Source organism: Sorex araneus, chromosome 4 (genome assembly GCF_027595985.1).
Source record: "Sorex araneus isolate mSorAra2 chromosome 4, mSorAra2.pri, whole genome shotgun sequence".
In the NCBI taxonomy this organism is placed as follows: domain Eukaryota; kingdom Metazoa; phylum Chordata; class Mammalia; order Eulipotyphla; family Soricidae; genus Sorex; species Sorex araneus.
In genome coordinates, this window is record NC_073305.1 from 136,680,740 (window position 1) to 136,706,449 (window position 25,710).

The 25,710-nt window shown below is 43.7% G+C and overlaps 1 protein-coding gene across 2 annotated transcripts in view; it reads right to left on the reverse strand.

Annotated features, from left to right (window-relative positions):
• CDK19 (cyclin dependent kinase 19) overlaps nucleotides 1-24,525 on the reverse strand; it is a 168,276-nt gene extending 143,751 nt beyond the window's left edge. The window contains exon 1 of one of the 2 annotated variants that reach the window (XM_004605721.2): nucleotides 24,168-24,525. In XM_004605721.2, coding sequence (XP_004605778.2) covers nucleotides 24,168-24,295 — 128 coding nt within the window. In that variant the 5' untranslated portion in view covers nucleotides 24,296-24,525. The remainder of the gene's footprint in view (nucleotides 1-24,167) is intronic. The other variant, XM_055135395.1, reaches the window with a different exon arrangement.
• Between the last annotated feature and the right edge of the window lie 1,185 nt (nucleotides 24,526-25,710).

A 25,710-nucleotide genomic window follows, 5' to 3' on the forward strand; every position in this document is an offset into this window, starting at 1 on the left:
ATGGATGCAGGTAAATATGAAAATATATCAATGAAACAGAGTTTGAACACAATCATCATGCTGATATAATACTAAGGAGTTGTTATCAGGGCCACAGCGAGAGTACAAGGTTCAACCCTTAGAACTACAGTAGGATCCTCTGAGTCTCACCAAGAGTGATCCTGAACAGCACCAGCTGTGGCCCAAAAAGCAAAAAAAAACAAAAAACTTTTCAAACCCTCACACTCTACTGATGGGAATACTGTCTGCTTCAGCCTCTGTGGAAATGAGAATAGAGATTTCTCCGAAAAAGTAAGAATAGAGCTTCCATATGACCCAGCAATTCCACTTCTTATCATCTATCCCGAAGCATAAAAATATTAATTTGAAAAAGATAACTGCAACTTAAATTTATTGCAGCATTTAGTAGAGGACATGGAAACAATCCAATTATTTGTCCAACAACAAACAAACAAGAAAAGCTGTGGCATCACACAAGGAATTCTATGCAGCCATCAGAAAAGATGTGATCTTGGAAGTTTGCTGTAATGTGGATGCAACTAGAATCATGTTAAGCAAAGTCAGTCAGAAGGAAAAGGACAAATACTAGATGATCTCACTCATCTGTAGTATCTAGAGAAACAAAAAAGAAAAAGCAAATAGACGGTCTCAAATGATAACAAAATTATCCCGATTACAGAACCAAGAACACCAACCTGGGGGATAATGATGAAATGGACCAGAAGTAAGGATATTGGTGAATGGTCTTGGGCACTTTGGTGGTGGTAAAGTAAGGAACTATGTATACCAAAATCATAAAATGGCATCACTATTTTAACATGTGACCTAAACTATAGTAATTCAATAAAAGATGAATTAAAAAAAAATAATTCCTGAGTGCAGAGCCAGGAGTAACCCCTGAGCATTGCCAGGTGTGGCTCAAAAAGCAAAAAAGCCAAAAAAAAAAAAAAAAAAAAAACCTTTCTATCCTACCATTAACAGCACTGTAAATCATGATGCCTAATTTTTTTTTACAAAAATTAACAGCTTTCTGCTTCAAAGATCACTATCAAGAAAGTGAGGATAGGAATATGACTCAGCCACAGTGCACACACTTGGCAAGCATTCACCCCAACACCAAGAAACTGACACAGCAATCACAAAATGAGAAAAATAATTTACCAGTCATACATAAGAAAGGGGTATAATATCCAGGATGCATACAGGACTCTGACATAATGTAATGACAACCAAAATGGGTAAAAAGAGAACTCAATTAAAAAAAAAAATAAGTGGGAAAATGGTGCCAATAGACTTTTTTTCTAAGGAATATAAATAGACAAAAGACACATGAAAATATGTATATTATTCATTCTTAGGGGAAAAAAAAAATCCAAACCACAATGAGATTCCACTTCACATCCATTAGGATAGCTAAACTCAAAAAACCAAAACCAAATGCTAGAAAGAATGGAAAGTAATTCCAGTCTAATTATATATCCCATGACAATTTAAAACATATGACCAGGACCAGAGAAAGTAGAGGAAGTAAGGCACTTTCTTTACATGCAGCTGACACTAGCTTGGCCTCAGCACCAATTATAGTTCCCAAAGAACAGCAAGGAGTCAGCCCTGAACACAAAGCTAGGAATATCCCCTCAATGTGACCAAACTCCCACCCCAAATTAAATAAAACATACAACCAAACAGAAATTCCCACACAAACTCTTATAACAGCATTATCCAGAACAGTCAAGAAAGTGGGGAGAGAGCAGACAGATAGGAGAGGGGTACAAGCACTTGCCTTGCATGCAGCTAACTCTGGTTTAAAGCCCAGCACCTGAGCACCACCAGGGGGGTGCCCCGAACACAGAGCCAGAAGCCCCGAATACAAGAGATTATGTTCCACCCCCCACTCCGACAAAATGGGGAGAAATTCAAATGTCCCTCAACTGATGAATCAATAAACATAATGTTCTATATCCTTACAAAGTAATATTTTCCACCATCTTACAGCATGAAATACAGGTGCCGAACGGAAGCTGAGTACATGCCTTATACACAGAAGACTCAAAATTTTTCTTTTTTTTTTTCTTTTTGGATTAACACCCAGCGATGCTCAGGTGTTACTCATGCCAGTGCTCGGGAGACCATAAGGAATGCTGGAACTGTACCAAATTTGGACGCCTGCTTCAGCCCCAGAAAACTCAGATTTAATCCCAGCACGACATGGTCCCCTAAGACTGGCCAGGAACCAAGCAGCGTGGAACCCAAGTGCCACTAGATATAGTCCAAAAAACACATAAAAATAGTACAGCAGGTAGAGCTCCTGCCCTGCACACAGCTGTCCTGGGTTTAATCCCCAACCACCCCATATGGTCCCCAGAGTCTGCCAGGTAGTTAAGTCCTGATTGCAGAGACAGGAGTAACCCCTGAGCATCTCCAGGTTAATTATTATTATTTTAATAATATAGTAATTCTTCCACAGGGATAAAGATTTGGGGGATAACTTGGGGGTCATACCTAGTGGTGCTCAGGGATCATTCCCAGCAGAGCTCAGGGGACCACGCAGTGCTGGGGACCAAATCTGGACTTCCTCTATACAAAACATGTTGAGCTTTCTCAACAGCTGACGAATGAACTTTAAACATTTTGCTTTGAGTCTAGGAACTTTACTCAAAAGTCAAGCATGTGCTTTATGTAAATGAAGCCCTAGGCTCCGTCCCTGGCAACACCCCCTCCCCAACCCCAGTCCCACCACATTAAAAGACAACAAACACCAAGGGCGGAAGAGGTAGCACAATGGGGTCAGGCATTTGCTTGCACAAGGCAGGCCCGAGTTCAATCCCCTGCATTCCATACGGTCCCCATGCACTGACAGGAGTGATTCCTGAGCACAGAGCCTGGAGCAACCCTTGAGCATTGCCAGGTATGGCCCCAAACCAATATGGTTTTGATATGACCAATATCAAAAATCTTTTTTCCTACCCCCCCCCAAAATCTTTTTGATATAAGTGTTAAGGGAAAATAGTATAGGTGTTAAGGCGCTTGCACTGCAAGCAGCTGACCCTGGTTAAATCCTTAGCATTGCATGTAGTTTCCAAGCACTGCTAAGAGTTATCCCCAAGCACAGAACCAGGAGAAAGCCCTGAGCATCTCTGAGTGTGGCAAAAATATTTTTTTCCTTTTTTCCCATAAATTAGCTTCTCCCTTCCTTTGAAATTCTATACCCTACCCACTTCCTTGACTTTCCTTGGCTCAGAATGTAAGTTCTGAATGCCAAACTTGAGTTTCAGGTCCTAGAGTTCACATATGTACATAATTACATTTTTCTCCTGTTCTATGTCAATTTAATTATTAGGCCAGCCAAAGAACATAGAAAGAAAGAAGAGAAAACAGTTTTGACCCCTGCAATGGTGTAGATTTCTCTAAAACAATACTGCTGGAGCTGGAGGCCTGAGACGAGGTTCTTTTCTGATACATGACTTCTTCCTTCCCGGCAGTGCTGGGACCCAGGGCCTCACACACATACAGCATGTACTCGACCCGGACCCAGCCCTGAATCACTTCCGTTCTTTTTGCCTATCTTTATTTTTTCTAGTTTTATTGATATAATTAGCCATGTGACATTGCTTCAGGTATAAAACATGATGACTTGATATATGTATATATTACTTAAAAAATTACCACAGTAAGGTAACATACTTCTTTCATCTCATAGTTACAATTTTTTTACCTTTTTTATAGTTTATAATTTTTCTAAATTTTCTCTTTAAAGTAGTTGTGTCTTTAAAACACAGTGGGGATCATTTCGGAGGAACTTGCAGTCAGAATGACCATTCACAGGGAGCAAAGTTCAGCAAGCAGAATTTGGCAGGTGGTGCTATATACTCCTCCTCTTCCTGGAGTGGCCAAATAAGGAATGAAATCTGCCTTTAGGGTTCCTGGTTCCACTAAAAGTTATGGAAAAGCTTGCGTTATCTCTTGAACATGCATCTCTCTCTTCCTCTCCCTTCACACTTCTCTAAATTTCTTTTAATAAAAACTGTTTTGCAGGGCTGGAGCAACAGTTCAGGAGCTAGGCCCTTGCCTTGTATGCTGAAAGCCCCCGGTTCAATCCCTGACACCCCAGATGGCTCCCAAAGCCTACCAGAAGTGATCCCTGAGCACAGAGCCAGTAGTAACCCCTGAACACTGCCAGGTGTGACACAAAAACAAAAACAAAACTGCTTTGCTTTACTAAAAAAATTAAAATTAAACCTGAGATTTGTATGATAATCGGCAATTTGGTGTCTAAAGCAAGGGGTTTTAGTTTAGAACAAGGAGGTTCTAGATCTTAGAGCTACTCAATTAGTTTAATAAAAGAAACTGGGCTTTCCTATATTTAGGATGCATTTTAAAACCAAAATCTCATATGGAGAAAGAAATCCGTTTTTTACCTTTTATTTTAAAGGTTTAACATAAAAGTCAGTTATAATAAAGTCATGACCTTTACATATAAGTGGATCAACATGGAAAGTATCATGCTAAGTGAAATGAGTCCGAAAAAGAGAGAGAGACATAGAAAGACTGCACTCATCTGTGGAATATAAAGTAACAGAATGGGAGACTAACACCCAAGAATAGTTGCGATAAGTACCAGGAGATTTGCTCCACGGTTTGGAAGCCGGCCTCACATGCTGGGGGGAAAGGCAGCTCAGATAGAGAAGGGAACACCAGATAAAGAGTGTTTGGAGGACCCACTCGGGATGGGAGATGCGTGCTGAAAGTAGACTATACATCAAGCGAGATTGCAAACCACAACACCCAAAAGGAGAGAGAGAGAGAACAAAAGGGAATGCCCTGCCACAGAGGCGAGATGGGGGGCGCAGGGAGGGAATCATCGGTGGTAGAGAATGTGCACTGGTGGAGGGATGTGTACTGGATCATTGTATGACTGAAACACAAGCACGAAAGTTTGTAAGTCTGTAACTGTACCTCACGGTGAGTCACTAATAAAAAAAAATAATAATAAATAAATAAACTATAACAAAAGGGGGTGGGGGGAAAGCCAATCATGAAACCCAATTTTCTATCCTAACAGATAAAATATTTTATAGTAATTCATTATAATGGGGAAATGTTCTATCTTCCAACTGAACCTAACAAGGTTATTAATTTTCTTTCTCAAAATTAAGGTGACAATTTTTACTCAATTACTGACTGCCTTTTTTCATTTGATAGTTCAACCTAGAGGAAAGTTTATTATGGAAACCTCACTATACTATATTTGGAAAATAAATAAACCGATATTGCCTGTGGACATTTATACATTATAATTTAATTACTCCTCTCAGCAAGCACATGGATAATAATTTCCCATCATACAAGCTTTACAGGTACAGAAATTGAGGTTCAGAGACATTATTTTAACAAAATCTCAAAACTAGAATATTAGCCCAGATTTAAAATAAAGGCTTTCAATTCCAAAGTTTTCTTACACCGAAGTTACGCTTTTCATTTATATGTATGTTTACTGAGATCAGAAGCAAAAACCCCTAAGAAATGCTTCTCTAGTTCCTTAAGAAAGAATAAGCTTCATTTAAACTCAGACCGAAAAATACTTTAATTCAAATGCCTTCGTAACAGAAATGTCTTTGTGACAAAAGTAATAAATTTACAACCTCCATAAACCAAACAAAGCTTAATAGTTACCCTAGAGCAAAGGTCATGTGTAAAATTTAGTATGACTGTTCTAAGTACCAAATTTCTCAGTTGTATTTTCCTACCAATTGCTTAATGAAATAAATACCCCCAAGATAATTTATTACTTTACTTAAAAGCCACCTTTGTCCATTTAAATGTTAAACCTTTATAAGGACTTGACGGTCTACAGTTTGCTTCATTAGTTATGGAAAGTCTTTACAAACTGTGATAAACAGAGGTGATCACTCATAAATTATATTTATCAACTAAACATCTGAGTAACAGCAAAATCTAAAATTAACTTAACCCCTTTTCTACAGTATAGCACTGATTATTATTTTAATGGCTTACCAAAAACTACTCACTGCCTGCTTTTCCTCTGCCTTCATCTACTCCCAAGAAATCAATTCCAAAGCTATATGCTTAGCATTTGGTTGACACAGCACTTTCTGTCTGTCAGTCTTTGCCTCTTTACCTCTTTCCTACCTAGAGCTTGGAAGCACTAAGTGGAGTGGCAGCAATTATGTGAGATCATGTATACAAAAGCAAGAGAACAGGGGCTGGAGAGATAGCACAGTGGGTAGGGCGTTTGCCTTGCATGTGGCCGACCCGGGTTCAATTCCCAGCATCCCATATGGTCCCCCGAGCACCACCAGGGGTAATTCCTGAGTGCAGGTCCAGGAGTAACCCCTGTGCATCACCAGGTGTGACCCAAAAAGAAAAAAAAAAAAAAAGCAAGAGAACAGAGAAAAACAGGGCCAGAGATACAGCTCAGTGGTAGAGTACTCGCCCTGTATGTATCAAGTTCGGGGTTGAATCCCTAACACTGCAAAAGACAGATAAAGAAAACAGAAGCAGGTGGACTTTTGGCAATATCTGAGTAACAGGGATAGAGAGATAAAAGAGTGGGTAAGGTGCTAGCCTTGCATGCAACCAACCCTGGTTCCATCTCCTGCACCCCATGTGGTCCCCCAAGTACCACCAGGCGTGATCATTGAGCACAGAGCCAAGAATAAATTCTGTACACTGTTGGATGTGACCCCAAAGCTTAAAAAAAAAAAATCTGGAGCTGGAGAGTTAGGACATTTGCCCTGCACACGGTCAACCTGGGTTCAATCCCCAGCATCCTATCCAGTCTCCCAAATACCACCAGGAGTAATTTCTGAGTGCAGATCCAGGTAGTAAGCCCTGGACACCAATGGGTGTATCCCCATTTTTTTTAATTACTCAAAAAAAATTTTTGAGTATCACACCCAGCATTCTCCTTTCTCTGAACATACTGATACAAAATGAAAAACTCTTGCCTATTAATTGGTTTTCCTACTACATGAAGCCAAATGACATATAAATAGATCTCAGCATGTTTCAAAGACAGCTAGATCTGCTCTCACCTCCCCCAGAATTGATACCTTGTTAAATGCTCTTTTAACAATTTCTGCACTTAAAATACAACATGAGGGGGCCCAGAACTAGCTCAGCAGTACAGCACTTGCCATGCAAACATGACGCTAGTGAGGCCTCAAAACCGATACCTAACATTACCCCTCTTGCTAGAATGGGATCCCAGTCACTCTGCTGTCTGTGATTCCCAACACAGAAACAAAAGGGGCATCCCCTGTGCCACATAACCCAATCAGTGTGAGCACGAACTCCTCATCAACTCTGTATCACAAGGGTAAACAACTGATACATAACTGTGTACAGTTATTCAAAGAACCACATGAGAGTCAACACTTCATTATAAAATAGTTTATATGAGATGATTTTGCCCAATTGTAGGCCAATTTAAATATTATGAGCACAACATAGGCTAAACCGAGTTTTGGTATTTAGTAGGTGAGAGTAGTACTCGAATCTTCAACTGAATGCTATTTCAACTTATGACGGGATTTCACAAGGACACAGCTCCACGGGAAGTCGGGCAGGTCTGCATCTCAAAACAGAATATTGAATTTCAAAGAACTTTAATTTTTACAAGAAAATATTTGCCTTTTCCAATAACTAAAGTTACACATAATTTACTTTTTGAATGTTGGGAACAGAGAGAGAGTACAACAGATAGGGTGCTTGGCTACCTGCTAAGGTAAAGTACTTGACTGACCAATGGTTACCCCCCAGCACCATGCATGGTCCCCTGAGCACCACCAGGGGTGATCCCTGAGCATCAAGCCAGGAGTAAACCCTGAGCACTGCCAGTTGTGGCCCAGACAAAAATATAAGTATTTTACCATTTCTTGAAAAGTTTAAATGAAATAAAACCTCATGCAATGTTGATTTTCTTTGGAAACTGAGGTTTTTAGTAAAGAAACTTCCCATGATCAAGAAATAGCAAATATTGGAGCCACAGAGAAGTAGTGGACAGTGGACTGTGTGCTAGCTTGTATGCAGCCAGCCTAGGTTCAATTCTTCACAACCCCATATGGTGCCCAGTGCTCCACCAGGAATGATCCCTGAGCGCAGTAAGCCCTGAGCAGAGCCAGGTTTGGGCAAAAAAATATATATATATACCAGAAACTATGAAACAATAATTTGGGGTAGTAAGAAAAGAGCTATCTTAATACAAAACGCTATATTCAGCCAAACTATCAATCAAGTCCAAGGAGAAAAATACATTATCAGACAGGCAAGCACTCGAAAAATCTACATATACCATAAAGAAAATCCTGAGCACAGAACTGGCTTTGCCAGAGACAGCCGCCAGGGCAACAAAAATAAGGCTAGGTATGGCCTCCATTTAAATATATATATATATATATATATATATATATATATATATACATATATATTCCCCCCCTCCCCTTAGGGCTGGAGAGATAGTACAGCAGGTATGGTGTTGCCTTGCACACAGTGGACCTGGGTTTGCTCCCCAGCACCGCATATGGTCACCCAAGACTTAATTCCTAAGCACAGAGCCAGGAGTAAGCCCTGAGCACAGCAGGGTGTGACCCAAAAACAATTTTAAAAATAATAAACAGATGCCCTTGTAGGTTCCATGGTAGAGCACAGCTTTGCCTGCAGGAAGCCCAGGGTTCAATCCCAGCACATTTAATACCACAGGGTGTAGACCCTGAGCACGCTATCAACAAAAACAAAACCAAATCATGACAAGAATCCAAGAAAAACCACATGAAATATAACCTACTAATTGAGTATGAAACAGAAGACTTGAAATTAGGCAAAAGCAAAAGAAAGATCCATCAGGCTAAATACTTGGATGATTATTCAATGCATGATTATTTAAAACACAGGATTACATGTAATTGTTCATGGATCTCAATATGAAAATTCAGTAATAAATTATTTTCAAACCACAAAGCCTCACTGAAGTAATATTTTAAAATAGACACTACATAACAGGGCTGGGGAAATGGCTCAATGGACTGAGTGGGTTCTGCATGTGGGAGTCCGAGGTTCAATCCCTGGAACCATTCAGTTCACCTGAGCACTGCCAACAATGAGCACAAGTATCAGTACGTGTGACCCCCAAAAAAACTCTTTAAAGAAAATACAGAACATTTCAAAGACTGAAAAAGAAGGTGTGATTTTCCTTTCACCAGCTTACTGTATTAGGAATTAAGGATATTTTATAATAACACCAATTATTTGAGGACTTCATAGCAGATAGGACGTTTGCCGTGCACGTGGCCGACCCAGGTTCGATTCCTCCATCCCTCTCGGAGAGCCAGGCAAGTTGCCGAGAGTATCCCGCTCACACAGCAGAGCTTGGCAAGCTACCCTTGGTGTATTCGATATGCCAAAAACAGTAGCAAGAAGTCTCACAATGGAGGGGCTGGAGCAATAGCACAGCGGGCGTTTGCCTTGCATGCGGCCAACCCGGGTTCGATTCCCAGCATCCCATATGGTCCCCTGAGTACTGCCAGGAGTGATTCCTGAGTGCAGAGCCAGGAGTAACCCCTGTGCATCGCCAGGTGTGACCCAAAAAAAGGAAAAAAAAAAGGTCTCACAATGGAGACATTACTGGTGCCCACTCGAGCAAATCGATGAACAACGGGACGACAGTGACAGACAGCTCATAGGTTTTTATTTCTCACTTCCATGTAAGAATTCAAAACCTATTCTATATAAAAATACTTCAGGTGTATTACTGGATATGACTTATTTTAACAAAGCCTATTAGATTTGTATCAACTAGTTACATGTTAAATTCATAGCCTTGTATGAATTTCCACTGCCCTTTTGTTGAAAAGATGGCCTACTTAGAGCCTTAGTATAAGGTACATTGAAAATCAAATCAAATAATATCTAAATGAAACTTAAATCCTTAATTTAAAAAATACTGCTTAGAGGACTATTCTCGCTGGCACAGAATCATCCCAAGTAAGCCCGGTTTCTGGGCTGAGATGCTGGAGCCTTCTCAGGATAGAGGCCAGCCAAGTCCCCATCACGCCAGGGGCCCGGTATCCCACCACACCCGACATCCTCTGACATATAAACCAAATAAGCAGCCCAGCTACACAGTTGGGAGATTACATATAATGTAATGTATATAATGTAAAGAGATTACATTATAATCTCACAGAGATGCCAAGCTGCCGAATCATCCAGTTCCACATCTCCTGGATTCCCAACACTGATAGCCCAGTATGAGCACAGTCAACTAGACGGGAAAGCTGCCTAAAAGCCCTCCAAGTTCGGTGAGTGAAACAGCAGAGAAGGCCCAACCAGCACTAAACAATGACTTTAGTCACACCATTGTAAGATACAACAACTATCCCAAGTCGACTTTTATTCATCTAGTTTTAATTAATTCTATTTGCCATCTTGTTGTAACAGGCAATAAAAAGTAAATTATTTTGTGCCTGCTAAGGGGGCAGACTTGGGGGGCGGGTGGGGAAACTGGGGACATTGGTGGAGAGAAGGTGACATTGGTAGTGGGACTAGTGCTCGAACAACTGAATGCCCGACTCAATTGTATTATGAACAATTTTGTAAATCATAGTGTTAAAATACAGTTTCAAACATAATAAATAAATAAATAAATAAATAGATAAATAAAAGTTACTGTCAGAGGGGCCAGAGAGATAGTACAGGGGAAAAGCACTTGCCTTGCACTCGGCCAAACTAAGTTTGATCCCCACTACTATAGGTGGTTCCCTGAACATCACCAGGAGCACAGAGTCAGGAGTAAGCCCTGACACCTGTGGGTGTGGCACCAAAACAAAATACTGCTAGGACCAGAAAGATAGTTCAAAGGGAACTGCCACAAGCTCAGCAGGCTAGGATCCCACATAGTCACCAACACAGAATGACCCCCCAGGACTTTGGGAGGAAGTATCAAGGTGGGAATAGCCCCAAGCACTGCTGGGTCTGACCCAAAAACAAAATAAAACTACTGTTACACAATTGTATCCTGAATTACATCCTGCCTTCTCTCTGGAGACTCTCTTTTACCCAGCACGAGTGTGATCAAAAGCACTACTACAGGAAATGTCAGACTACCAGCTACTTATAAAGAGAAAAAAAAAAAAATCTTTAAATAACTTTGTCAGTTACCTCTTTAAGGCGCTAGACCTAAAAATGTACCTTAAAGAACAAGTTGTGTTAGTACTTCAAAGTACTAAAATATTCTCTAGGGATCGAGAACACGCCTCAGAAACACAGCACTTGCTTTGCATGTGTGAGGCCCTGGATTCTATTGCTGGTTCAGACCAAAATATTATTAAATGCTCCCTGAAAAATAAATAAATAAATGTGCCTTGCCCCTTTGTTTTGGAATCCAAAATCAGGAGCAATATTATATAGTCACATCATAACATACTAATCTTAAAAAATAAAAAACTTAACCACATAATTCTATTTACTGAGTATTTTCAATTATTACATGGTGCCTCGAACTTTTAATTATTGATATCTAACTCTCACTGTACTACTTAAGCATTCTGCAAAATAAACACACAATTAAACATGACTTTCGCCAGCACATCTAGTTCAAAAACACAGCACTCTCGCCTTCCACACAGCCAACCCCACCCACCTGGATCCCCAGCACTTGGTCCCCGGAGCAATACTAGAAGTCATCCCTGAGCCGAATGGCCCCAACATATAATAAAATTTTAAGTTCCTGTCAATATTGGCATCCATGATTTTTGTAAAACAGTTTGTACATAGGGGCCAGGAATGTAGCTTACCCTTTGAGCATTTGTCTTGTATGCTTGGGGGCTTGGTTTCAATTCCAGACGCTACAATGCCCCCTGAGTACTAAGCTGGGATCACCAAAAATCTTTCCTTGGGGCCAAGAATATAGCTCAAAGTGGTGGCACACAAGCCTAGCCTGGGTTCTGTCATTAGCACCCATACTGCCCCACCACTTCCAGAGTGTAGCCCCAGTGACCCTGAGCAGTTGAATAGCTGATGCGTACTCCCCCCCCTACCCCCCCAGCACAACTGGGTATGGTTCCTATCAAAAGCAAAGCAAACAGAGTCAGGGAAATAGTTCAAAGGCTGGAACCATGCTCCACCAGCAGGAAGCCAGGGCGGGCTAAGACATGGGCCCCCAAGCCCTGAGCTCGAGTAGCCTCAAGCACTGTTGGGTGTGGCGCTTTCTAAAACCCAGGAACATTTCTTTCCCATGCTTCCAAAACAGTAATCTGTCTTTGCTATAGCCAACCAGCAATTTAGAACTAAATTAAGTTTATTAACATGATGGAATATAATAAAACTAGTAAGAGAAACTGGGCTTCTCTGCACTTATGGAATGATCAGGTTAAGAGAGAGGAGAGGCCCTAGTTTGCTCCCCAGGACAGCAGAGTCCCTGAGCATAGCCAGAAGTGACACCCATAGCACCACTGAACAGAGTCAAATCCCCTCCAAAAAATGTAATCATCTTTCAATTATATTTATAGTTTAAAAATATAGAGTAGATGAGGTTGAGTACAGTTTATCATGGTAGAGTACAAGCCCTGTTTATGTAGATGTCTAGTCTCAATATCACAAAAATAAAGTGTACAATACTCAATCATAATATCATCAAACACACATATCGAGCAAATCTTTCTTAAAAAAAAAAAAACCAATGGGCCAGAGAGATAGTACCGCGTATATGGTGCTTGCTTTGCACAGAGCTGACCCAGGTTCAATTTTCAGTATCCTATATGGTTCCCCAAACACTGCCAAGAGTGACTGAGCACTGAGCCAGGAGTAATCCCTGAGCACTTCTGAGGGTGGCCCAAAATCCAACCTAAAGAGAAAGAGAAAAAAAAAAACAAAAATAGTAGCTTCTAGAAAAGGAAATTGATGACTTTCTATTACACTGAGCATCTTTATATGCATACATGCTGTTCTTTTGGGTTTGTTGTGTGCACACACTTGGCAGTGCTCTGGGCTTACTCATGCCTCTATGCTCAGCTATAACTCCTGGCAGTGCTTAAGGGATCATATGTGGTACCAAGGATTGAACCCAGGTCAGCCAAGTGCAAGGCAAGCACCTTACTATACTATGTCTCGGGCTTATTTTTCTTTTTTCACAAAGTATTTCTTTGGGAAGAAGGGGTTTAGGTCACAATTCACAGTGCTCCAGTATTACTCCTGGCTCAATGCTCAAGGATAATCCCCAGAAGTGCTCAGTGGTCCATATGTGGTACCAAGGACTGAAGCCTGGTCAGCCCCACGCAAAGAAAGCACCTAAACTCTCTATACTGTATCTCTGGCTCTCTTTCTCTGTGTTTTACAAAATACTTCTTTTGGAGAGGGGGTGTCTAGTCACACCTGCTATGCTTAGGGCTTACTCCTCAATCAGCGCTCAGGGATTACTCCTGGTGGTACTCAGGCACCATATAAAGTACCACAATTAAACTGAGATTGGCTGTGTGCAAACTAAGTGCCTTAACCCCAGTACTATCTGACCCCAAAAAAATTCCTTAAGAAAATATTTGATTCTATTCATAAGTTGACAACTCAAATACTGATTTGCTTTATTAAAATATTTTGGCCCTATAACTTATAACTTTTTCCTCAACTTATAATATGAACAGTCCTACATCACTTGTCCAAACACCGACTCAAAATTCTTAGTGAAAGGCATTTAAGAATTATGTGTGGCTAATTACTTCTTTCAAACATCTAGATCTGCAGATTAGCAAACTATAGCTAACAGATTAAACCCAAACCACAACCCATTTTCATAAGTTAAATTCTACCAGAATATAGTCATTCTTATTTGTATTCTTTACATACTATCTTGGAGGTGTGTCTGGGCGGCATGCTATGGAGCCATCTGCTGAGGAGAGGCCGACATTCCTGCTGAGAGAATGATTGCTTTCTGTGTTTTCTCGAAGATCATTTCCTCAGTGCCCAGTCTCCACTTTTATCTTATGTTGCTGAAAATTGATGTGTTAAAGATCATTGGAAATTTGATAGTTTGATTATTTTAGTGTACTCTAATATGGTCCCTCTCAGAGAGCCTGGCAAGCTATCAAGAAAGAGTATCCCGCCCGCACGGCAGAGCCTGGCAAGCTACCTGTGGAGTACTGGATATGCCAAAAACAGTAATAATGTTACTCATTCCCCTGACCCTAAAAGAGCCCCCCATACGCCATCAGACTACACTAGCACGCAACAGGGCTGAATGGAGACGTTACTGGCGCCTGCTCGAGCAAATCGATGAACAACAGGATGACAGTGATACAGTGATATACTATCTTTGAAGATCTCAGCACTACAAAAGCAGATGCCGGTAACACAGAAAAATTTTGTCAGCCACTGCTTAAGCCCAACATTTCTCAACCATATGGCCCTCTGCGGACACTAAGATATTCTCAGGGGGCAACCATATCAAAATGACATCAAGGAGGGCTGGGAGGGGTGACCAATGACAAAATACTGGTAGGACAAAAAGAAAAAAGGTCAGATGGGAATCATGGAAAAAAGGTTAAGAAATGCTGCTTTAGACAATCAACTTTCATTGAAAAGTACATTTCTCTTGGGACACAAAAATAAAGTTTCCGGGGAGAACAGGCAGCGCAGTTCAAGTGGTATAATATATATCTAGCCTAGACATGGCACTAGGTGAAATCCCCTCACCAAATGGCCACACTTCCCCAAGGAACACCAGGAGCAGGCCCTTCAACAGTAAAAAAAAAAAAAAAAAAAAAAAAAAAAAACTGTTTTTGAAGGCTTACACAGCAGAAATGAAGAATCCATTAAATACAAACCAATGTCCACTTGAGATACTAAGTGCTCAATACTTAATTTTTTTAACATAAAGCCGATACCAATAAATTTTCTCAACTGCTTGAATGCTGACATTTTCTAAGCTTTATATAAAATAGCACATAAAAGCATAGAAGACAGATTACTATAGTGTAGCAATTCTAAAAGAGCTTGCCTAAGAGAAAAAAATTGCTTAATATTTCAAAAACAACTACCTTTGTTCTTTATCAATAGCTATTAAAAGAAATATATCCATTGTCTCAAAAAACAGTGTCTCTCTTTTCTTAAAGTACACCAGAGAACGGGGTCTGGAGCGATAGCACAGCAGGAAGGGCGTTTGCCTTGCACCCGGTCGACCCAGGTTCGATTCCCAGCATCCCATATGGTCCCCCAAGCACGTCCAGGAGTAATTCCTGAGTGCATGAGCCAGGAGTAACCCCTGTGCATCAATGGGTGTGACCCAAAAATCAAAAAAATGAAAATACACTAGAGAGAGACCAGAATAATAGTACAGCAGGTAGGGCATTTGTCTTACACACTACTGACCCAAGTTCGATCCCTGATATCCCATATGGTCCCCCATGCCCACGAGGGGTGATTCCTGGGCATGGTGCCAGGAATAACCACTGAGCATTGCTAGGTGTGACACAAAAAGTTAAAAAATAAAATTTTTTAAAAGCACACTAGAGAGACTGGAGAGATAGTATAACAGGTAGGGAGGGCTCTTGCCCTGCATGTGGCTGCCCAGGAATCCCTGGCATTCTGTACAGTCCCCCACAGTCCACCAACCGTGATACCTGAGTACAGAGTCTGAGCACTGCCCAGTGTAGCCAACAAAAACAGACAAAAAATACAGTAGACTTATTACTACTGAAAAATTTGCATCTGGACTAGGGATATGACTTTGTAGTAAAGCACATGCCTTGAAGGATCTGGGTTCAAGCCACAGCACTAAAATTATATATACATATATATATATATATTTGCAGTTAACCATTAATCACTTCTCTCATACAACATCAGCATATTTCAGGCTTTTAAAACTATTACTAAAAACTTTGCATGTCTTCATTTGGCATTTGAGCCACATCCAGTTGTGCTCAGGCCTGAGCTCCTGTCTCTGCTCAGGGATGACTCCCGACAGGCTTGCAGGTCTATGTGGTGCTGAAGACTGAACCAAGTTGGCTGTTTTCAAGGCAATTTTCCTGCTTAAGTGCCTAAAAACACATTTTTTGTTTTGGTTTTGGGGCCACACCCAGCAGTGATCAGGGCTTACTCCCAGCTCTGTGCTTGGGGATCGCTCCTGGCACCTTTGGGTGACCAAATGGGGTGCCGGGGATCGAACCCAGGTCAGCCGGCCATATACAAGGAAAGCACTCCATCTGCTGTGCTATCATTCTCCAGGGCCATGTCAACAATTGCTCTTAGGGAAAAGAAGTAAATAAGCCTATTTTTGCAAAGGATTTTGATGTGCTTTCCTGATCAATAAAGCACATTCACCAATTTAAGGCCTTTAAAATTCTGTAAATTTTTGAGTGTGTATCATCTAGCTAACCTTGTACAAAGTGCAGGGATAGGAAATCTAGTGAGCCACTTGGAGCTAATAGCTTATCAACAAGTTAATATCACTTACAGCAATATTACATACATTAAAAACAAGGAAGTGCAGCACAACTAATGAATATACTGAGTGAATAAACGAAGACTTCTGGGAGAAGTTAGGGAAGGAACACTAGGTCAATGGAGGAGGAGTAAAGTGTCTGCCACAGAGGTGGGGTGGGAGGGAAACTAGGGATATCAGCAGAGGGTAGTGAGCACTGCTAAAAGGACTAGTGTTGAAACAATATACACCTGAAACTCAATCATAAATATCCTTGTAACTTTGTAAAAAATATATGTTTTTAAAGACTTCTAAAAGAAAAACTGTCTGACTTGGGCACTGAAGCATGCATAGGAGTTTGCCAGGTTTCTGGGAGGGGAAAGGCAGGCAGGAGAGAATGACCAGAAAGCACTACCCTAACTTGAATGTAGGGGGGGAAGGAGGCGGAAACATAAAATATTGGGAAGTACTAAAAAATACAAACAGGGATGAAGAAACAGTTCAGTGAGCTCAGTTCATTCTTTGCATGTGAGAAGTCTGAGTTTGACCCCATCACCACCAGGAGTATTCCCCAAATACTGTGAGGTATGTTAAAAAAAAAAATGTGAGTGTGTGTGGGTGTGGGTTTATGGGTGTGTGCTCACACATCAACAGTTCTGTGCTACAGAAGTGTACAACCTAAATACACTGGGGTGAGGAGGAAGTGTGTAGCATGTAGAAAGGCTATAGTGAATAAAGACTATAGGATGAAAAGGCCACACTAAGGATATGATTGCATAAGCCACGGACAATAGTTTCCCAAGAAAATGACACTGGCAGGAACTTGGATCTTGGACTAAGAAAATACTAGTGGCAGAGACCAACCTGGCTGCTGAGCAAATTAGAGATGACATCGGAAAGTAATAAAAGAGGACTAAGAGAAACTTAAGAGAAGCAAACACGTGCCAAACTTTCTGCACTCTACTTTTGCTTTTTTTTTTGAGGGGGGGAGGGGGGCTACACCCAGCGATGCTCAGGGGTTACTCCTGAATCTGTACTCAGGAATTACTCCTGGCAGTGCTTGGGGAACCATATGGGATGCCAGGGATTGAAATCCGGTCGGCCACGTGCAAGGCAAACTCCCTACCCACTATACTATCCCTATGGCCACCCTGCACTCTACTTTTAAAACACTGTCCCGCACACATTACTTTTCCTTTCTTCATATTTCCTGGTACAGATTTAGGGTGGGGGGGAGCACAAGGGAGAGGCAGGCCACACCAGTGGTTCTTCCGGCAGTTCTCAGGGAACCTTGGAGTCTGGGGAACAAACCCAGGCTTCCTGCCCACAAAGCATCATGCACTCAAACCCTGAGCTATGGCTCCTGCTCTAGAACTGTCTTTTGCATGAAAAAAGTTACCACAGCAAGATAATGTAACTGGAAGCAATGACGGCTGTGTTTTATTTTTAATTGTTCTACTCTCACACAACAAAATTATCACATCTAAAGGAAATGTGGACATTTTTATTGTTTTCCTCCCATGGTGTTAGAAAGAGGCAGGGAGCGGGGGAAATTAGAACATGTAAGAATTCAGAGTCAGGAAATATGGATTGGACCTAGAGAGAGAGTAGAGGGATCAAGGAGCTTGACTTGCATGAGGCCAACCCAGCTCAATCTCCGGCACCACAAATGATCCCCCAAGCACATCACCAGGGGTGAGGACTGCACAGAGCCAGGAGTAACCTCTGGTTAGGTACAGCCCAACCACCACCTACCCGACCTCACTCCACATCCAAGGAAGGAAAAAGAAATTTTGATTACAATATACACTATGCTCTACATATATAGGAATTAACTGCTCATTCCATATGACCCCACAATACCACTTCTGGGAATATATCCCAAGGATGCAAAAAAGCACAGTAGAAATGACATCTGTACCTGTATATTCATTGTAGCACTGTTCACAATAGCCAAAATCTGGAAACAACCCGAGTGGCCTAAAACAGATGACTGGTTAAAGAAACTTTGGTACATCTACACAATGGAATGCTATGCAGCTGTTAAGAGAGATGAAGTCATGAAATCTGCTTATAAATGGATAGACATGGAGAGTATCATGCTAAGTGAAATGAGTCAGAGAGCGACAGGCATAGAAGGACTGCACTCATTTGTGGAGTGTGGGATAGCATCACATGAGGCTGACACCCAAGGACAGTAGATACAAGGGCCAGGGGGGATTGCCCCGTAGCTGGAAGACTGCTTCACGAGTGGAGGGGAGAAGGCAGATGGAATAGAGAAGGGATCACTAAGAAAATGATGGCTGGAGGAACCAGTTGGGATGGGAGATGCATGCCAAAAACAGATAATGGACCAAACATGATGACCTCTCAGTGTCTGTTGCAAGTCATGATGCACAAAAGCAGAGAGAGAGTATGGGGAATATCGTCTGCCATAGAGGCAGGGGGAGGATGGGAAAGGGGGGGGGTATACCCGGGATATTGGTGGTGGGGAATGTGCACTCGTGGAGGGAGGGTGTTTCATCATTGTGAGATTATAACCCAAACATGAAAGCTTGTAACTATCTCATGGTGATTCAATAAAACTTCAAAAAAAAGAAAGAAAGAAAAGAAATTAACTGCTCAGAGTTCTGGCTCTCTCACCCTCAAAACTAAATTATACTACCTAAAACTTTTTTTTTTGGTTTTTGGTTTTTGGGCCACACCTGGGTTGATTAGGGGTTATTCCTGGCTCTGCACTCAGGAAACACTCCTCTAAAACTCTTGAAGGTTGTAAATATCATAGTCAACAACTACTCTCATTAGAAGCCCTAAGGCAAAATGTAAATTATTAAGATGTCACTGTTGGCCATTTCACTTTCAAATACAAAGAATCTTTCAAAACCTATGTCCAGGGGCTGGAGTGATAGCACAGTAAGTAGGGCATTTGCCTTGCACTCGGCCGACCTGGGTTCGATTCCCAGCATCACATATGGTCCCCCAAGCATCGCCAGGAGTAATTCCTGAGTGCATGAGCCAGGAGTAACTTCTGTGCATTGCCGGGTATGATCCAAAAAGAAAAAAAAAAAAGCAAAACACGCATGTCCATAAAAGGAGCATCATTTACAAAATGGTTCAGCCTCAATGAAGATCAGAGAGCACATACAGGGATAGGAGATTCCTTGAGTTAATCAATTATGATTCAGTCCCCAGTGACCCCCTTCCCAGCACAGATTCGGGAGTAGGCCATGAACAGACCAGAGTACCAAAAGGTGTAGCCCAAACCACAGCCCCAACAGACTAAATGAATGCCAGCAAACTGAATAGTAATATTGTGGGGGTACAACAGTTCGAACATAACAAGACACTAAATCCTGTTTATCTTAACCTCTTTCTGACAAACCTTTTTAACAACAATCCTTTACCAATCAAAACAAAAACTTTCAAACTCAATATGGCCTTGAAATTTATACTCACAATCCAATATATACCTTTATTGTTTTAAGATAATCACTGTCAGTCATCCCGTTGCTCATCAATTTGCTCGAGCAGGCACCAGTAACGTCTCCATCATGAGACTTCTTGTTACTGTTTTGGCATATCGAATATGCCACGGGTAGCTTGCCAGGCTCTGCCGTGTGGGCGAGATACTCTCAGTAGCTTGCAGGGCTCTCCGAGAGGGGCGGAGGAATCCAACCCGGGTCGGCCTCGTGCAAGGCGAACACCCTACCCACTGCGCTGTGTAGCACTGTCGTCCCTTGTTCATCAATTTGCTGAGTGGGCACCAGTAACGTCTCCATTGTGAGACTTGTTACTGTTTTTGGCATATCGAATACTCCACGGGTAGCTTGCCAGGCTCTGCCATGTGGGCAGGATACTCTTGGTAGCTTGCCAGATTCTTGCCTTGCATGCAGCCAACCTGAGTTCAATCCCTGGCACCTCATATGGTCCCTCAAGCAGAGCCAGGAGATACCTGAGTGTAATAGAGACAGGAGCAAACCCGGAACTTACTGGGTGTGGCCAAAAAAACCAACACTTTTACCAAAGACAAAAATCTGCATTTTTTTCATTATAAATTTACATAGTAGAATTATGTTAAATAAAACCAAATCATACTCCAAAGGAAATGTAAGATTTTTATAAGTAGTATAAACTAAGCAGAGGTCGATACAGTGTTATAGTGCTTACAATGTTCACCTTCTAGAGACCTTGCAATTTTGTTGTTATATACATTGTATATACCAGAACCATTTCTCTTCATCTTACCCATGTTTTTTCTTACACCCTGAAATAGCCATTAGGCATTTGTCTGAGTAATCAAAATTAAAGCTGAAATAGGCTGCTGCAATTTACCATGATCAGAGTACAATTTTTTTTTTCTTTTTGCTTCTTTTTTTTTTTTTTGCTTTTTGGGTCACACCCGGCAATGCACAGGGGTCATTCCTGGCTCATGCACTCAGGAATTATCCCTGGCGGTGCTCAGGGGACCATATGGGATGCTGGAATTCGAACTCGGGTTGGCCTCGTGCAAGACAAATGCCCTACCCGCTGTGCTATCACTCCAGCCCCTCTTTTTGCTTCTTGGGTCACACCTGGAGATGCAAAAGGGTCACTCCTGGCTCTGCCCTCAGGAATTACCCCTGGCAGTGCTCAGGGGACCATATGGTATGCTGGGAATCGAAACCGGGTCGGCCTCACGCAAAGCAAATGCTCTGCCCACTGTGCTATCACTCCAGCCTTCGGAGTATAATTCTTTACTGTGCAAATCTGTGTTAAGTTTGAGAGGCTGGAGAAGCAGTACAGGGGTTAAGGCACTTGCCTTGTAAAAGGCAGGACCCAGCATGTGGTTCCCCAAGCACCACCAGGAGAGATTAGATAACTGAGCAAAGCCAGTTAAGAAAGCACTTACAGAATGTGGCTCAAAAACCCAAGCCACCACCAAAAAAGAACAAAGTGTTAAGACCCATCACTAGAAAACCTTTACTCTTGGTCTCATAGTACAGGGGTAGGGCACCTGCCTTGTACCTGGCTGACCTAGTTTTATCCCTATCCCAAATGGCCCCCTTAGCACTACCAGGAGTAACTCCTGAGTGCAGAGCCAGGAGTGCATCACTGAATGTATGGCCAATAAAAGCCAAAAATATAACTAATCCTGCTATAAAACCACAGAGGTGTCTCACATGAAACTTCAAATTTCAACTACACTTTTGGTCAAAAAATTAATTTTTGTAATGTAGTAATTTTTTTTAATAAAGTGATTTAAATTGAGATGGGGGTGCTCACATTCAGTATAGCTTATGGTTTACTCCTGGTTCTTGACAGGGCTCACAAGAAAAGCGCCTTACCCACTGTACTATCACTACAGCCCACCTGTAATTTAAACAAACTGTGATTTAAACAAAGTCTTTAAGATTCTAAAAGTTTTGGGGTCGGGGCAATAGTACAATGGATAGGTTGCTTGCCTTGTGTGCAGCTGACCTAGGTTCAATCCATGGCATCCCGTTTGATCCCCCAAGCTCACCAGAAGTGATCCCTGAGCACAGGGCTAGGAGTAAGCCCTGAGCATAACAAAGAGTGGCCCAAAAGCAAAAACAAACAAAAAAATTTCTAAAAATTTTTAATATTTTGAAAATTGCTCTATTAAAAAAGCTTTAATTTTTTTTAATTTTTAAAAGCTTTAATAATTTTTATCAGACAAATTTCACTCAGAGTGGACATGTATTCGAATCAAGAACTTTATTATAAGGAAAAATATTTAAAAGGAACAAATAAAAACAAATTACGGGCTGTTAGGGTTTGGTTTTTGTTTGCTATTGTAGTTCATGTTTTTTAAATACAATTCAGAACAGAATGCTTAATTTTTCTCAAAAGTTGTCAGCTAAAAATCACTTAATGTTTAAATACACTTTTTTAAAAGTCCAGATCAAGTTTATTACAAAATATCAAGAAAGAGGAAAAACATAGTTTCTGATTGTTTTGTACAAGTAGAAAAAACTAATGTTCTTCCCCCAAATACATCGCATAAGGTTCCCCAAGAATCACAACTACAACAAATAGAGTGGATATAAGAAAAGCACAATTACATAACCTCACATTCCAAAAATTCAAGGGTACTTGATAATTAAAAAAATTAGGAGAAAATTTACAAACAGCTGAATACTTTGGGGTCCCTAAAAAAATTGCAATAACAGACTTTACATTTGTATACTACTTTATAATTTTCAGAATTATTTACAATAACACTACCCTCCTATAAAAAAGACAAATCTCACACACACACTCCCCCCTTCCTCTTCCTATCTCTTTGACTTCCTAAATCAGCCGCATCAATCCTGAGCATCAATCCCGAGCCTGCCGAGCTCTAAGCAGCGCTTCAAATCTACCGCTGTGCCTGGCAGTTATTGACTGAGACGTGTTGGTTCCGCTATGATCCTGGGATTCGCCCTTTCAAAGAAGTTTGACCATCTTTAAAGTCTAAACGCGATGGATCTGGGGCGGATCCCGCTGAATCCCCAACTCGGCGTGGGGGGCAGTCCTGCCTGGATGCGGCCAACCAAGGCGACAGCTGGTTTCAGGCTCCCCTTGGCTGGCGGGGGAGCCGGGTCCACCTGTCTTAGCAGCATCCCCCGCCTGCGCTCCTGGACTACGGAGAGATGCTCCACCTCTTCTGAAAACCATCGGGACAGGGTGTGTGTGGGGGGGGGGGGGGGGTTCCTGCGGTCTCCCTGAACTCCCAGGAAAACAAAGGTTCAAGCCCAACCCTATCTGCCCCCCAACCCCCTTCCCCCTCACCCCCAAGACATTCCATGCTGACACCTAGATGCCCACTAAGCCCCAACAAGCTGTCGTGATCTGGCAGGTGATGGAGTGGCGCGCAGAGCGCCCCAGATAGGGATAGGGAGTGTAAAGGCTGGGGGTACCGGAGAACTAGGCGAACTTTGAAGTTCTGCGGGCCAGAACGCGGCGCGGGGCTCGGAAGACGTGAGGGGCTAGTGGGGGGAGTCGGAAGGTTGAGAATGCGAAATCACAGGCAAGTGAGGAAGGGGAAGACACTGCAAGGTGGGGGTGCACGGCACGGACGGGAGGAACACCCGCGCCCCCCCACCCCCGCCACGGCTCACTGCTGGCACTGGGGGGTGGGGGGATGCAGGCGCGCAGACCGCCAAGCTCGCCGCCCGACGGGCTTCCCCGCCGGGTTTCAAACCGCCGCCCCCAGGGTGCTCTGCCGATTGGAAGTTCCACTCCCACCGTCCCCCTCGCCCCCCGCGCAGGGCCAGAGCCGCAACTCCTCGGCGGAGCTCTCCCAGCGCCTTCCGCGTCTCCCGGGAAGACCACCAGACCCCCACAAACTCCACCGCCAGCCCAGCTCCCAACTCCAGTCCCGCCGGCCGCTGCACGCCCGCTCGGGGCAAGCCCGGATGGGGAGCCCAGAACACCGACAGGGCTGCGCCGCGGGGAGTTGGAGGGGGCGCAACGGGGCCCGCGCCGTGCCGGGCACGGGGTTGCATGCGGTGGGGGGAAGGAAGGGGTGGAACGGCAGAACCCCGAGTCGCTTAAGAGTCCGCCCCGGGACGCGTTCTCTCGCGACCACCACCACCCCCCACCTCCGCCGCCCAACCCCGTCTGCCTGGCCCCTCCGACGTCGCCCGGACCAGGCTCCGACCCACCCACCCACCCATCCCGCGCGCGGTCGCGGGCAGGGCGAGGACCCGAGCGAGCCTTGCTACCCCCCCTCCCCGTCCGCCCCTGCTCTTACCCATCTTTCCGCCTCGCCTTGTAGACGTGCCCGTAGGTGCCGCGTCCCACTTTGCACCCTTCGTACTCAAACAAATCCTCCACCCGCTCCCGCTCCGCCGCCAGCTTCGCCTTGAAATCATAATCCATTGTCTGCTTCCCCCATAGAGGCACCGGGACGCGGGGGCCGCCGCCGCTCAGTCCCTCCTCCTCCTCCCCCCGCGACCGCCGCTCCACTTCTCCAACAGCCGCCTCTCGGGCGCGCGCGCGCCGCCCGCCGCCCCACGGTCCGCCTTCAGCAAGGGACTCCACGGCGGCCGCAGCAGCCACCTCCTCCTCCTCCGCCTCCTCCTCCTCCTCCTTTCCCTCCTCCTTCTCCGCGGCGGCGGCGGCGGCGGCGGCAGCTGCGGTGCTGGTGGTGCTGCTGCTGCTGCGGGTGGTGGTGGCGGCGGCGGCAGCAGCAGTAGCGGCGGCGGCTCCCGCGGGCACCCTCAGTCCCGCCTCCCCCCTTCATTTCCTTGTTTTGGAACCTGGTGGGCCGCGCCGCGGCTTCCTCGAGCTAATTAACAAACCAGCCCGCCCGCCCCCTGGCGTCGCGGACGCTCCTGGGAAATGTAGTTCCGGAGGGCTCCACAAAAGCCGACATTGCCACGGAGAAAGGACTACAAATCCCAGGATTCCATGGGACGCCACAGCCCCGCCCCCACGAGGCATGCACGCCTGCGCACTTAGGCTCACCCCTCCCCCTCAGGTAGCGCCGGATTGCCTGTTCCCCGCGAGGTAGAAAGCGCAAAGTTGCACGGTTTTCCGTGCGTCCGTGGGAGCTGGTGGGGAAAAAAAGCCTGACTTCTGGTGTGAGGGAAGCTGTCTTCTATCACTTCCCTTCAAGGCGAGTAGGAGAGTGGGAAATATTTATCAAACCCCCCCTGCCCAGGAGTTTGCTCCTGTGGCTTGCCACGCGACAAAAGTGATTAGGACAGTTGCACTGCGGTTGTTTATTTTTCACGGCAATTGGTCCGCCTGTTGCCCCGCCCCCAGTCCAGCCGTTCATTGGCGCTAGCTAAGGCGTGACGTCCTAGTTGGTGCGTGGGTATCCCCAAGCTTTGGCTTCTTTCCCGCTCTTGATTGGTAATTGGGTGTACTGCGTTCTTCCTGATAGGTTGATCTTTTTTCTTTACGGTGCGAAACCGTTTTTCAAATGCTGAACATTCAGCGGTTTCCCAGTTCCAGCACCCGACCGTAGAGAACTTGAAATGGTCGAGTCCGACTGCCAATCATGCTTTTCTGAGCGCTTTTGTCGAAGTGCTCCTGGCATATAACAGCTTTTGGTCATCTGTCTTAAGGAAAATTAAAGTGTCTGCGGCGTGCTGCGTTTTTAAAACAATCATTCAAACTTGTGCTATGGCACATGGCTTCCATCAGTGACTTTGATTCCCAGCATTACCGGGTGTGACTCCTGTAAAATAAAGTGATAAATTTAAAAAGTAATTTTTTTTCTTTTTAGTTTTTGGGCCACGCCCGGCAATGCTCAGGGGTCACTCCTGGCTCTGTGCCCAAAAATCACT